The 12,291-nt window shown below is 61.4% G+C and overlaps 4 protein-coding genes across 6 annotated transcripts in view; 3 read left to right on the top strand and 1 right to left on the bottom strand.

Moving 5' to 3' along the window:
* Positions 1 to 29: 29 nt before the first annotated feature.
* On the top strand, positions 30 to 5,020 carry PBX2 (PBX homeobox 2). 2 transcript variants are annotated; one of them, XM_006104380.3, is made up of 9 exons: positions 30 to 524; positions 1,335 to 1,408; positions 1,595 to 1,842; positions 1,935 to 2,125; positions 2,242 to 2,377; positions 2,480 to 2,633; positions 2,982 to 3,070; positions 3,181 to 3,267; positions 3,372 to 5,020. In XM_006104380.3, exons 1-9 carry the CDS (start codon positions 304 to 306, stop codon positions 3,462 to 3,464), a joined length of 1,293 nt encoding a protein of 430 aa, XP_006104442.1. In that variant the 5' UTR covers positions 30 to 303; the 3' UTR covers positions 3,465 to 5,020. The 2 variants fall into 2 exon arrangements, with proteins under 2 accessions (XP_006104442.1, XP_023601428.1); XM_023745660.1 differs by lacking the exon at positions 3,181 to 3,267 and having other exon boundaries at positions 289 to 524.
* Positions 5,021 to 5,512: 492 nt separating this feature from the next.
* AGER (advanced glycosylation end-product specific receptor) lies at positions 5,513 to 8,194 on the top strand. Its single transcript, XM_006104382.3, has 11 exons — positions 5,513 to 5,564; positions 5,713 to 5,819; positions 5,913 to 6,105; positions 6,246 to 6,310; positions 6,424 to 6,511; positions 6,598 to 6,792; positions 6,867 to 7,000; positions 7,184 to 7,325; positions 7,581 to 7,607; positions 7,718 to 7,844; positions 7,951 to 8,194. Exons 1-11 carry the CDS (start codon positions 5,513 to 5,515, stop codon positions 8,045 to 8,047), a joined length of 1,227 nt encoding a protein of 408 aa, XP_006104444.2. The 3' UTR covers positions 8,048 to 8,194.
* Positions 8,195 to 8,360: 166 nt separating this feature from the next.
* Positions 8,361 to 10,781, bottom strand: RNF5 (ring finger protein 5). The gene is made up of 6 exons (XM_006104378.3): positions 10,519 to 10,781; positions 9,598 to 9,616; positions 9,391 to 9,503; positions 9,235 to 9,289; positions 9,043 to 9,160; positions 8,361 to 8,926 (listed from the first exon to the last, which is right to left on the bottom strand). The coding sequence occupies exons 1-6, from the start codon at positions 10,656 to 10,658 to the stop codon at positions 8,829 to 8,831; spliced, it is 543 nt and encodes a 180-aa protein (XP_006104440.1). The 5' UTR covers positions 10,659 to 10,781; the 3' UTR covers positions 8,361 to 8,828.
* Positions 10,782 to 11,386: 605 nt separating this feature from the next.
* Positions 11,387 to 12,291, top strand: part of AGPAT1 (1-acylglycerol-3-phosphate O-acyltransferase 1) — an 8,645-nt gene continuing 7,740 nt past the window's right edge. Inside the window, exon 1 of one of the 2 annotated variants that reach the window (XM_006104374.3) lies at positions 11,387 to 11,620. The gene's annotated coding sequence lies outside the window, so the exon portion shown is untranslated. Of the gene's footprint in view, positions 11,621 to 11,986; positions 12,058 to 12,291 lie in introns of those variants that run through there. The other variant, XM_014446735.2, reaches the window with a different exon arrangement.

The following is a 12,291-nucleotide window of genomic DNA, read 5'->3' as shown; positions in this document are numbered from 1 at the left end:
CTCCCCTCCCCCCGCTCCCTCGCCCTCCTCCCTCCTCTCCTCTTACTCACACACACCCCCGCCTGGGCCTCCTCTCTCTCCGGCTCCATTTTCTCCGCCGCCGGGGGCCGGGGTCTCCTGTGGGGGGCCCAGCCGGTACCCCAGGTCTCCCTTCAGAGCCGGGGTGAACCCCCGGGGGAGCCAGGAGACGGGGAGACGGGCGGGGGTCGGGGCGGAGGGAGCAGCGGCCCCGGCGAGTTTGGGGGGAAGTAACCCGGCGGGGGAGGGGCGGGACGGGGAGGGGGCCTCTGGGCCCCCCCCACTATGGACGAGCGGCTGCTGGGGCCGCCCCCTCCAGGCGGGGGCCGGGGGGGCCTGGGGCTGGTGGGTGCGGAGCCTGGGGGCCCTGGCGAGCCTCCCGGTGGCGGAGACCCCGGAGGGGGTGGCGGGGGGGTCCCGGGAGGCCGCGGGAAGCAGGACATCGGGGACATTCTGCAGCAGATAATGACCATCACGGACCAGAGCCTGGACGAGGCCCAGGCCAAGTGAGTGCCTCCGCCCCCACCCCCACCCCACAGACGGGCAGAAGCCCATTCACAGCTCGGTCTCCGAACCCCCCAACTCCAGGATCCCACAGCTCTCTCCTCCTTGCTCCCGGAACCCCCAGATAAGTGACTCCTCTCACACCTTTCTTCACCCCCAGGCCCTGAAACCTTAAGGAGGGGAACCCCAGGTGGCCTCACCCCCTCTCCTAACCTCTCACTGGCCCCCCAGCCCCCTGACCCACCCTTCCCTCTCCAGAGCCCCCTCTGGCTCCTCCCCTGACGCTCCACTCAGCCCCCCCTCCCCTGCAGACCTGGGGGCCTCCACACCCCTCCCCAGAGTTCCTGCCTCTCCTCTGGGCCAGGGCCCAGCCTCCCTGTGTCCTCACCCCCCTCCACCCCTGCTCAGCCCAGGACCCTCCACACACATCTCTGCCGATCCCTCCACTTTAGCTCGGCACCCCTAACCCCTCTCTGGCACCTCAAACTCTGACTCTTCTCCCCAGTCTCCATCTCTTTTTCTGAAATCGACCTAGTCACCTTCATATCTGCAGTCACCCCCAAACTCCCCCTCTGCACCCTTCTAGACCGTCTCCCACAGCCCCCAGCTGCCCACGGGGCCTTCAGCCTGCTGCCCCCACCTTCCCTGGGTGGCGGGTGCCAAGCAGCTTCCCCACGTCCCCATTGTGAGAGCTAATCTCGCCCCATGAACCCCACCCCTTTCCACCCGCCTCCTTGTTCCCAGGCTCCCTCTCACCTCATGGTCCCCCTTTACGTTCCTGTAGCTAAACTTTTCTCTCTTGTTCCCCCAAGGAAACACGCCCTGAACTGCCACCGGATGAAGCCAGCGCTCTTTAGCGTCCTGTGTGAGATCAAGGAGAAGACCGGTACGCGGGGAACCGTTCCCCAGACGCTCAGGCCAAGAGTTAGACAGCGTGGAGCCCTGCGGAGAGTGGGGGTCAGAGAGGTGTCCAGGGGGTACTGGGGAGGGAACCAAAGAAACTCGGGTCTCAGGAGGGCAGAGGACTGGGTGTGGGGGTCCCCGGGTCCCTAAGTCCACTCGCCCGCGCTAGGCCTCAGCATCCGAAGCTCCCAGGAGGAGGAGCCCGTGGACCCCCAGCTTATGCGCTTGGACAACATGCTTCTGGCAGAAGGTGTGGCTGGGCCTGAGAAAGGGGGGGGCTCGGCGGCAGCAGCTGCAGCCGCAGCAGCTTCCGGGGGCGGCGTGTCCCCTGACAACTCCATCGAACACTCGGACTATCGCAGCAAGCTCGCCCAGATCCGCCACATCTACCACTCAGAGCTGGAGAAGTATGAGCAGGTGAGGCGAGGAGGCTGGAGTGGGTGGTGGGGCTTCCTCAGGGGGGACCCCAAGGCCAAAGGGCTCCTCACAGCCCACCGGCCCCCCCGCAGGCATGCAACGAGTTCACGACCCACGTCATGAACCTGCTGAGGGAGCAGAGCCGCACGCGGCCCGTGGCACCCAAGGAGATGGAGCGCATGGTGAGCATCATCCACCGGAAGTTCAGCGCCATCCAGATGCAGCTCAAGCAGAGCACCTGCGAGGCCGTCATGATCCTGCGCTCCCGGTTCCTGGACGCCAGGTGAGGCCCAGGCTGCCCGCCCCCGGGCTCCTTCCCGTCCCCCAAGCCCCGGGAGCCAGCAGCATAGAGACCCTGCTGGCCCGGCAGTCCTCACCGCCCTTCTCCCTCCTCTGTAGACGGAAACGCCGCAACTTCAGCAAACAGGCCACCGAGGTCCTAAATGAGTATTTCTATTCCCACCTGAGTAACCCGTATCCCAGTGAGGAGGCTAAGGAGGAGCTCGCCAAGAAGTGTGGCATCACCGTCTCTCAGGTACCGGAGGAGTTTCAGCAGGAAGCGCCGGCCCTGTGGACTGAGGGTCATACGGAGGGAAAGGTCTCCAGCTGACCCTCCTTTCTGCCCAACACCCCCCAGGTCTCCAACTGGTTTGGCAACAAGCGGATTCGCTATAAGAAAAACATCGGGAAGTTTCAAGAGGAGGCAAACATCTATGCTGTCAAGACCGCCGTGTCTGTCACCCAGGGGGGCCACAGCCGCACCAGCTCCCCGACACCCCCTTCCTCCGCAGGTGGAGCCCTCGGCCAGCCTGGCTGGCTGCTTTGCACACTTCCTGCTTTTGTTCCCACTTCCTATCTAGGCAGGATCATAGGGGGGGGCTTCTGGGGGTAACAGAGACCAAGCTGAGATGGGGTGGGGATGTCAGGGACACAGGCCACTCCAGCCGAGTTACGTCTTGCCTCTCTTCCAGCCAGTGGCCGGGAGGCTGGGAGCTGGCCCTTGATGCTGCTGTTGCCGAGTGGAGTGTGCGCACAGCGGCACCCCCCACAGGGCTAGTTCCGAGGGCTTTTGGGAAACGGTGGTGTGTCTGTCTGCCACACAGACTTTTCGTCCCTAATTCCTTCTCTGCTCCCCCAAGGCTCTGGCGGCTCTTTCAACCTCTCAGGATCCGGAGACATGTTTCTGGGGATGCCCGGGCTCAACGGAGACTCGTACCCTGCCTCCCAGGTCAGATGCCCCTCTCCGAGCAGGTTCCCCACACTCGGCTCCCCCCTTCAGCCCGCCAGTGGTGCCTTCTGAGGCGTCTCACTGTCTGTCATGCCTGCCTCTGACCGTAGGTGGAGTCACTCCGACACTCGATGGGCCCCGGGGGCTACGGAGATAGCCTCGGGGGAGGCCAGATGTACAGCCCCCGGGAAATGAGGGTGAGCGGACCCCTGCAGCCCCCCCACCTCCCCAGCACCAGTGCCTTCCCGGCAGCGCTGCCCCCACTAGGTTCAGAGCCTCACCCCAACTGTCTTCTTTCCAGGCGAACGGCGGCTGGCAGGAGGCTGTGACCCCGTCCTCAGTGACGTCCCCAACAGAGGGGCCAGGGAGCGTTCATTCCGACACTTCCAACTGATCTCACCCCTCAGGCCACAGGGTGGGGGCTCAGAGGTGACTCTTGACGAGAGGACAAAGGCATCCAGAGGACAAGCCCCAGACACAGGAGAAGCACAAGATGGAGAAGGGCAAATGGGGTCGCCCTACCCCAGCCGACTCAGTGCTGGGGTTGCTGACTACATGGCAAGGAGAAGGGGGTCCCCTAAAGGGAAGGTGGGGTCTGTCTCCCCTTTTTTCCCTTCTTTTCAAGCCTCTTCTCTCCCCATTTCTTATACAGAAACACCCAGAATCCTATCTTTCAGAACCTCTCTCTCTCTCTCTCTCTCTCTCTCATAGATACGTACACGACTATTCTGTTTCTCTCTCTCATGGACACATATATGACTATTCTGTTTCTCTCTCTCTCTCTCTGGGTTCACCCATTCTCCCTCCCCCACCCCTTATCTGCTCTGGGATCTGTGGAGACGCCAGCCTTGCCCTACCTACCAGAGATGCCAAAAATGGGGACACAACTTCTGGACAGATGACCTGGCCACGCCCCAGGCCTCCACCCCTCCCCCTCCAGACGGCTTTATTACCTCATATGCAGCTCATCTTAAACCAATAGAATTGCTCGGTGAACGAGAGTGTCTGACTCAGATATCTACCTCGGAGGGAGTTTCTGCTACTTTAGGGAATTGGGAATTGTTAACTGGGTTTGGGGTTTGAACCTTCTTTTTTAGGGAAGAAAAAATCCCTGGGATCCATCTGTATTTTGGGGGTGTTTTGTTGTTGGTTCTTCATTTTTAATTGAGTTTGGGGAAGTAGATGTTTTTATATGTTGATTTCTTTTTATCTTAATTACTGGCTTTCCCATATTAGGGGTGATAGTGAAAGGGGTGCCAGCAGAACCGGTGCAGAGGCCCGGCTGGCTCCTGTCCACAGAAGTACATTAGCAGGGCGCCAGGCCCGCCCCCCAGATCACTTAGGTCCCCTCCTCTGCTTTAAAACCCCGCGAGTTCTCTGCTGCGGAGGCAGCTCCTGCTGCCCAAGGTGGGGAGGCAGCTGGGCGCTTGCTTGGTGGCCTGTTCTCCCTCCTCTCTCACCCCTTGGGCAGGGCTGGGCACAGTCACTTGGAGGCAGTGCCACCTTCCCCTGTGACATGTCTTTTTTTTTTTTAACTCTGCAGGTTGGAGGGGAGAAGGGGGAAGGGTTATTGTGAAATAAGAATGGGTTGGGGTGCTTGTGTGTATGTATCTCCCTCAGTTTCCCCAGAAATGAGGTATCTTTGTTCTCAGTCCAAAATCATGAGGGTAGGGAGAGGACAGAGGCTGCAAAAAGCCAGGTACAGAGGGAAGTCAAGTCACTGCTGCCCCATCCGTGGCCCTGAACCCCTCCAACATCGCCAGGATTTCACAGACTGTCACCGTGGAAGCCCTCCCGTCAGAGACCCAGCAGGACTGTGGGCAGGTTGGGACTGCTGGGCGGGGGCGGGAGGCGCCGGCACGGGTTTGGGCAGTTCTCTCCTCACTTGTAAACTTATAGTTTCACAGGAAAAAAAAAAGCAGTTTTAAATAAAGAAATTTTTCCCCTGGGTTTAGTTGAGAATTATTTTCAAAATCAAAAACCCCAGGAAGAAAATACTTTTCTCTTCATAAAAGCCCAAAAGGATTTTCCCTGAGTCTACCAGCCTTGCCCTCACCGCCCAGGCCCCATGTTTCAGCCGGGCCTCTGCCATGGGAGACAGCCTGGCCTGAACCCTTTGGCCTGGCAACCTTGTGTCCGAAGATGGGCTCCGGTGGCCCACCAGGTAGCCCTCGGCAGACTGATGGTCAGGTTGGGGGTCCGAGGGCCTGAGAGGCCCTAGAAGATGCACTCCCCACCCCCACAAGTGTGGCAGTGCCAGGGGTGGGGTGATCACTGTTTCTAGTATCTGAAGGACTCTTATCCGAGAGTCATGAATTCCTAGCATTCCCTGTGCCAGGACAGGACCGGGAGATGGGGGCAGGGGAGAGGGTACAAGCCCCACCTAGGGCAGTGGCCACAGCAGCGAGAGGCAGACAGCCAGGAGCCTGGACAGGAGGCAGGATGGCGGCAGGGGCCACGGCTGGAGCCTGGGTGCTGGTCCTCGGTCTGTGGGGTGAGCCACTGCCCCCACCTGTGGAAGGCACTCGGCCCCTCCCAGGTCTTCCCTGGACCCTCACGCTCCTCCAGTTCCCTTGCCCACCCTGTGCCAGTCTCACCAGCCCGCCTCCCTCCAGCCCCTCCACCTTGCTGCCCTCTCCCAGGGACAGTGGCAGGCTGTCAGAACGTCACAGCCCCGATCGGGAAGCCGCTGGTGCTCAACTGTAAGGGTGCTCCCAGGAAACCACCCCAGCAGCTGGAATGGAAACTGGTAAGTGGGGCTCCGGGCACAGCCTCCCCAGCTCCAGCCTCAGGATCCTTTCCCAAAGGGCGTGCGTGACTCGGGCCTCTCCTCTGTCCCCAGCACACAGGCAGGACAGAAGCCTGGAAGGTCCTGTCTCCCCAGGGGAGCCCCTGGGATAGCGTGGCTCGAGTCCTCCCCAATGGCTCCCTCCTCCTGCCGGCTGTGGGGATCCCGGATGAGGGGACTTTCCGCTGCCGGGCCATGAGCCGGAAAGGAAAGGAGATCAAGTCCAACTACCAAGTCCGAGTCTACCGTAAGGGCTCCAGGGCCTTCCCCAAGGCCCACCCCTCGTTTAAGGAAGAGCCTTCACCCCCAGCCCTCGACTCCTTGGCTGGCCCTGGTGGTGGGAGAGTCTTCAAAGCCCCAGCTTTTGATTGAGTTTTCCCTCCTCAGAGATCCCTGGGAAGCCAGAAATTGTCGATCCCGCCTCGGAACTCAAGGCTGGTGTCCCCAATAAGGTAGCGGAAGAAAGGGGAGCAGAGTGGTCCTGAGGACGGGACGGGACGGGTAGCCGGGGACGTGTGCGTGGCGTCTCTTACTTTCAAAGCTGATGAGGTCACTCTTTCCCCAGGTGGGGACATGTGTGTCTGAGGGGGGCTACCCTGCAGGGACTCTTAGCTGGCACTTAGACGGGAAGCCCCTGATACCTGATGGCAAAGGTGAGTCCCAAGCTTCCCCTCCCAGCTGCCTTTTCCTGATCCCTCCCCCACACGCCCTGGGACACCTGCCTCTTCCTCCACCTTAGGCGTGTCTGTGAAGGAAGAGACCAGGAGACACCCTGAGACAGGGCTTTTCACACTCCAGTCAGAGCTGACGGTGACCCCAGCGCAGGGGGGAGCGCCCCACCCCGCCTTCTCCTGTAGCTTCAGCCCCGGCCGTCCCCGGCGCAGAGCCCTGCACACAGCACCCATCCAGCTCAGCGTCCAGGGCGAGCCCAGAGGTGGGTGAGTACCTTCTGACAGTATGGCCACCGGGCTGCACAGCGGAGTAACTCTCAGCCTCGTGCCTCCCCAGCCCCGGAGCCTGTGCCTCCAGAGGTCCGACTGGTGGTGGAGCCGGAAGGCGGAGCAGTGGCTCCTGGTGGTACGGTGACCCTGACCTGTGAAGCCTCCTCCCAGCCCCCTCCTCAAATCCACTGGGTCAAGGACGTGAGTGACCTGGGGAGGGGCTGGGAGGCAGAGACGTAACTGGCAACCGGGAGGGCAGGGAGCGCATGCAGAGGCCGGCAAGGAGCTGGGGAAGAAGACAGGGTATCTGAGGATGTGGACCAATAGGCTAGGAGATGTATGGACTTGGGTTGTAATAGCCTCCTGTCCCCCTCCCCCATCCAGGGCACCCCCCTGCCCCTTCCCCCCAGCCCAGTGCTGCTCCTCCCTGAGGTAGGGCCTCAGGATCAAGGAACCTACAGCTGTGTGGCCACCCACCCCAGCCATGGGCCCCAGGAGAGCCGCGCTGTCAGCATCAGCATCATCGGTGAGACCTCTCCCCACCCACACCCCAGGGGCCTGTGCAGGCTCCAGTTACCTACCCCATTCTGGCACTGTCCCCAAGAGCCACCACACTCCACCCTCAGTGCACCCACACCCAGGCCTCGGCTACGCCCCCAAACCCTACCAAGAGAGCAGCCCAGCCTGTCCCCTCCCGACTCTGAGCTAAAAAAAGGAAACACTCCCGGAGCCCTCCCAGCCTGACGCCTTCCTTTCTGACTTGCTCTGACTTTGTTTCCAGAAACAGGCGAGGAGGGGCCAACTGCAGGTGAGGGGCCGGAGCAGGTCAAAGGAGCAGACACACCCCAATGTGAGTGGGGGGACCATCAACAAGAAAGGAGGGTGGGGCTGGGCCCTCAACCACCCCTTTCCCTACAGGCTCCGTGGGAGGGCCTGGGCTGGGAACTATAGCCCTGGCCCTGGGGATCCTGGGAGGCCTGGGGGCAGCCGCCCTGCTCATTGGGGCCATCGTGTGGCAAAGGCGCCGCCGCCGAGGAGAGGAGAGGTGAGTGGAGGAAGCTGGACACCTGGTCTTGGGCTTCCAGGCACCAGGAGAGGGGTGGGGGAAGTGCAGGGCCACATGCAGAGCGCTCCCCACGCCTCCTCCCCAGGAAGGCCCCAGAAAACCAGGAGGAGGAGGAGGAGCGGGCAGAGCTCCATCAGTCCCAGGAGCCGGATGCAGCCGAGAGCAGTGCAGGAGGGCCTTGAGGGGCCCCTGGCCACCCCATCCCTCGGCTCCCTTTTCTTTTCCCTACCCTGTTTTGGCCCCAGACCATTTCTCCCTTGTATAACCTCTGCTCACCTCACCTAACTCCCTTTCACAACCAGAGCCTCCCACAAATAGCGATGAGTAAACACCTGACATAACCTTCTCCCTTTGCTCTTGTGTGTGTGTGTGTATGTGTGTGACACCCTCACTCCCTACAGCCCTGAGGACGTCCCCACACCACACCAACACCCACTCAAAGTGGGGGATGTTCCGGAAGGGGAGGAAGGGGAGGAAGGCCAAAGGTGGGCAGAGTTCCCATCAATACATCTCAACTGGTTTATTGAGTTTGTGATAAAGGAGTCAGTGAGGAGAAGGGAGCATTTAGTCAGAACCCACAGTAGGTACTGGGGAGAGAAAATTAAATTAAATCAAGGGAGAAGTCAGGGAGAGTCAGAGGGAGCCTTGCCCACCTTTCAAAATCAAATCAAGAAATGGGGGGAACGCACAGGATGAGGAAAGAGAAACAGACCTTCTCTTCAGCCCCCTCCTCTCCCAGCGCTGGGAGGCGCTGCCGCGGAGTGAGTGCGAGTGCGTGCGCCGTCAGAGGATGCTTCTCTGTCCTGTGGCCCTCTGCGCAGACGCACGCCACCCACACCCGCCCGGAGAGTGGCCAGCAGAAGTGGAGGGGCTGGGGGGAGGGCCCAGGAGTGAGGAAGGGTCAGCAGGGACCCCCAATACTGATTCTCCTCTGGCTGGAGGTGGGCAGAAAGGAGACATGGCTCAAATACTGAGCAGCCAGAAAAAGAAGAAAATGGCGAGAAACAGGAAGAGGGAGTCCTGCCAGCTGGAAGCCGGGTGACCCTGTCCCAGATCCACACCTGGAGGAGAAAGGAAAGCTGTGGCAGAAGCATCTACTCTGGGGCCAGGAGGGGCTTGAGGGGATTCGGGGGCGGGGGGGGGGGCTCCCTGGCAGGGGCTGAGGGATGGCTCTTACCTGCACCCCGGCGGAATGGCTCGTGGGCATTGAAGACGGTGGTGAAAAATCCAAAGGGAAAAGCACCCACACCGAATGAGAAGTGAAAGGCCCCGGTCTCGCCGAATGGCTGGAAGCCCTACGGAGGCAGAGAACGTCAGGGTGGGCTGCGCGAGGCCTTAGCAAGGACGGACACCATCAGACCACACTCACCCCTCTGCTCTCGGGAGCTGGTCGCTGGCCCTGCGGGCGGGGTGGAGTTTTCAATCTGAGGAAGAAGAGAGGGCCATCACCAGGAAATGTCTCCACTTCCACACCCCCTCCCAGGGAGGAAGGCTCCCCCTTCCCTCAGCACCTCCTCTCTCTCACCTGGGGTCCTGGGGCTTCTGGCTCCCTCGCCCATAAAGGGGCACAACCTTTTCTCTGCTGATGCCAGCTTTACACACTGGGCACTCTTGCCGCTCTGGCCGTGTCTCCAGCCACTGGGGGGAAAAATGAAGTGGTTGCCAGTATACAGCAGGTCCTCCAGCTCCTCAGACCTCCCCAACTCCCTCTTCATCTCTTCCGAGTACGCACCTGATGAAGACAGGGCCAACTGGATGGGGGGAAAAAAAAGGTCAAACTAGCTACAGGAAAGGGAGACACAGACCCGCCTCAGGGTCCCCCTAACGCCCAATTCCCAGGTACCACCAGCTGTGTCTTTTCATATTGTCTGCCGCCTCCACCATGCCAGCCAACCTGGCCCTCCTGCTTTTCTAATCTCCCAACACAAAGTTCCATCCACCCTCAAAACGCTTAACCCTCCCCCCCAACACACACACACACACACACACACACACACACACACACGCTCATCCCTCCCGTCTCCTTTTGACTTAACTTTCAATTATTTCCAACCACCCCTTCCCAGGTCTCCTCCTTCAGTCCCAGCCCCATCCCTGCCCACATCCATCACTCCCAAACCTACCCTCCTAACTAGCACCACCCGCCCCCACTCCTTTCCCTCTCCTCCAGGCACATCAAGCCCCGACTGCCACAATCCTTCCACCTCTTACGGCCGTCCCTCCAGGTGCCCTTGTCCCCCGGGCACCCCGCCCCTGACAGAGCTCCCCCGAATGTGGTCCCACATTCCCCAGCTCTCCCCCTCTCAGCTAATGCCTCCCTGTCCGCTGGGTCTAATGCGTCCCCGCCTGCGTGGCTAGGACCCCTCTCTCACCTGGGGTAAGGTGGCTCGGGTCGCCCCTATACAGATGGGCGCCGTCCACCCTCCCCCCGTTTCTCCGAAACACTATCGCTCCAGCTCCCAACTCCTGTGCCTCCGCTTGTCCCAGGTCTGGTCGTACAGACGTGACCCTCCCACCCTCACACACCCGGAAAGACCGGGCTCACCCATGGGGCTGTGCCCTCCGATTACCCGTATGATGCGTGACCCCCCGCCCCCAGCCTCCCGCATACGGAGGTGAGCCCCACTCCTCTCGCCCGCTTCCCGGCTCTCACCAGTACAGGTGGCCACACATACTGATCACAGCCTCCCGAGCCGTCTCCAGACAGATGTTACATTCGAAGGTCGCGCCCGCCCCGCCCCGCTCGCAGTTTGGCCCTTCGGGGCCCCCATGCTCCTCCTCCGCTGCTGCCATGGCCCGTTCGGTGTCGCCCCCACGCACCCCGAAGTCCCCGCAAACACACAAATACAAGCCCCAACAAACAAGAAACCGCCTCCCGCTCACGATCGTTGGGGAGGCTTCAAGGTTTTTTAATCACGATTGGTCTGAGCGCCTGCCAATCACACAGGATGCACCATAAAGGATTGGTCCAGAGGCGGGGGAGGAAGAGGTTTGCGCGGCCCTGCCCTTGCACTATGACTATTGGCTCTCGCAGTCGCCGTCGCCGTCGCGGGCGTGCTCTGCCATTCGCCCGTCGCCGGGCCAGGGAAGCTTTATTCGTCTGGGCAGCTGCCAGTCATATCCCAAGGCCAGAAGCAATTGGTTCGGGACTGCCCTTGCTTTCCTTTACTTCCTCCTTCATAGAAGGTCCGGATTCCTATTGGGCTTTGGAGCGTATGACTCCAAAGCAATTGACTGGCTGGACTCGACAGAGAATGGTGGTCAGGCAGTGCGCGTGCTCAGCAGGCGGCGGGAAGGGGTGGACCAATCCCGTGAGCGCTGAGCTTTCTCTGGGCCCACCCTGCACCTCTATCTCGTCGTCATGGTGACTGCTCTACAATTGGCTGGGTTCGGGTTCAAAGGATTCGGCTCAGCCTCCTCCGAGTCCTCGGGTTGTGGCATCTCTCGCCCGATTGGCCCGTTTCCTGAGCTCCTAATTGGCCGAGATCGGAAGAGACGGCGAAGAGCTCGGGGGAAAAGGGCAAAACTAGGGTCGCAGGGTTCAAAATGGCTCCGGCCTCCTTCGGTGACGTAGGGAGCAAAACTTGGGGCCGCCCCTCCCTCTCGGTGAAGGATAGGGAACTGGCCTTAGCCCGACGCCGGGATGGTGCGAGCCTCGACCTGCGGCGCTGGTGTTAACCGCCCCCCGCGGCTGGACGCAGCCCGCCCTGCAGGTGCTTACGGGGCAGAACCGAACTAAGCCAGACCCGTTTAAAGTGAGCGATAGAACAGAGTCGACCTCGACTCTCTTTTAAACCCCCCGCAGCGAATATGCCCAGCTCCACCCCTCCTTAAGGCGACCGTAGGCCCGCCCCTTCCTCCGAGTGCGATGCCCCGGGAGCTGGGGTCCTCCCGGGCTGGACCCCCGGGGCCGGGCACGCGGCTTCCGAGCGGGGGCCCCTCGCGCGAGCGCGGGCCTTTGTTCCGCAGTCAGTGACCCCCCTGCGGCCGAGGAGCAGCCGTAGAAACACCCGGTGCCAGAGCCCCGACATCGTCCTCGGGCGTGTGAACGCTCTCCTAGGTGGGGCGGGGCGGGCAGGCATCTGATAAATGCCGGGGAGGTGGCGGTTCAAGAGTTCGGTAGCGGGTTAGGGAAAGGTTGCCGGAAAGAAGAGGTGGAGGCCAAGGAAGAAGCAGGGATAGAAGGATCCTGGTAAAGGGGTTGTGGGGAACACGGGCGGGGACCGCGCTAGGTACACGGCTTCACAACTCGGGAGGCGTGCCTGTCCCGGGGAGATCAGCATCCCCCCCCGCCCCCGAAAAAGCAGCCCCAATGTCCGCTTTAGGAACAGGCGCGCCCGGCTCTGTGCTGCGGAGGGTGTCGGCGCGGCCAGGAGGCCGACAGGGAGGCACTAGGGAAGGTGCGGAGGCTGAGGAGCCTGCGAGG

Source organism: Myotis lucifugus, unplaced genomic scaffold (genome assembly GCF_000147115.1).
Source record: "Myotis lucifugus unplaced genomic scaffold, Myoluc2.0 scaffold_563, whole genome shotgun sequence".
In the NCBI taxonomy this organism is placed as follows: Eukaryota; Metazoa; Chordata; class Mammalia; order Chiroptera; family Vespertilionidae; genus Myotis; species Myotis lucifugus.
The sequence above is the reverse complement of the archived record's forward strand: the minus strand, read 5'-3'. Positions and strand labels throughout refer to the sequence as shown.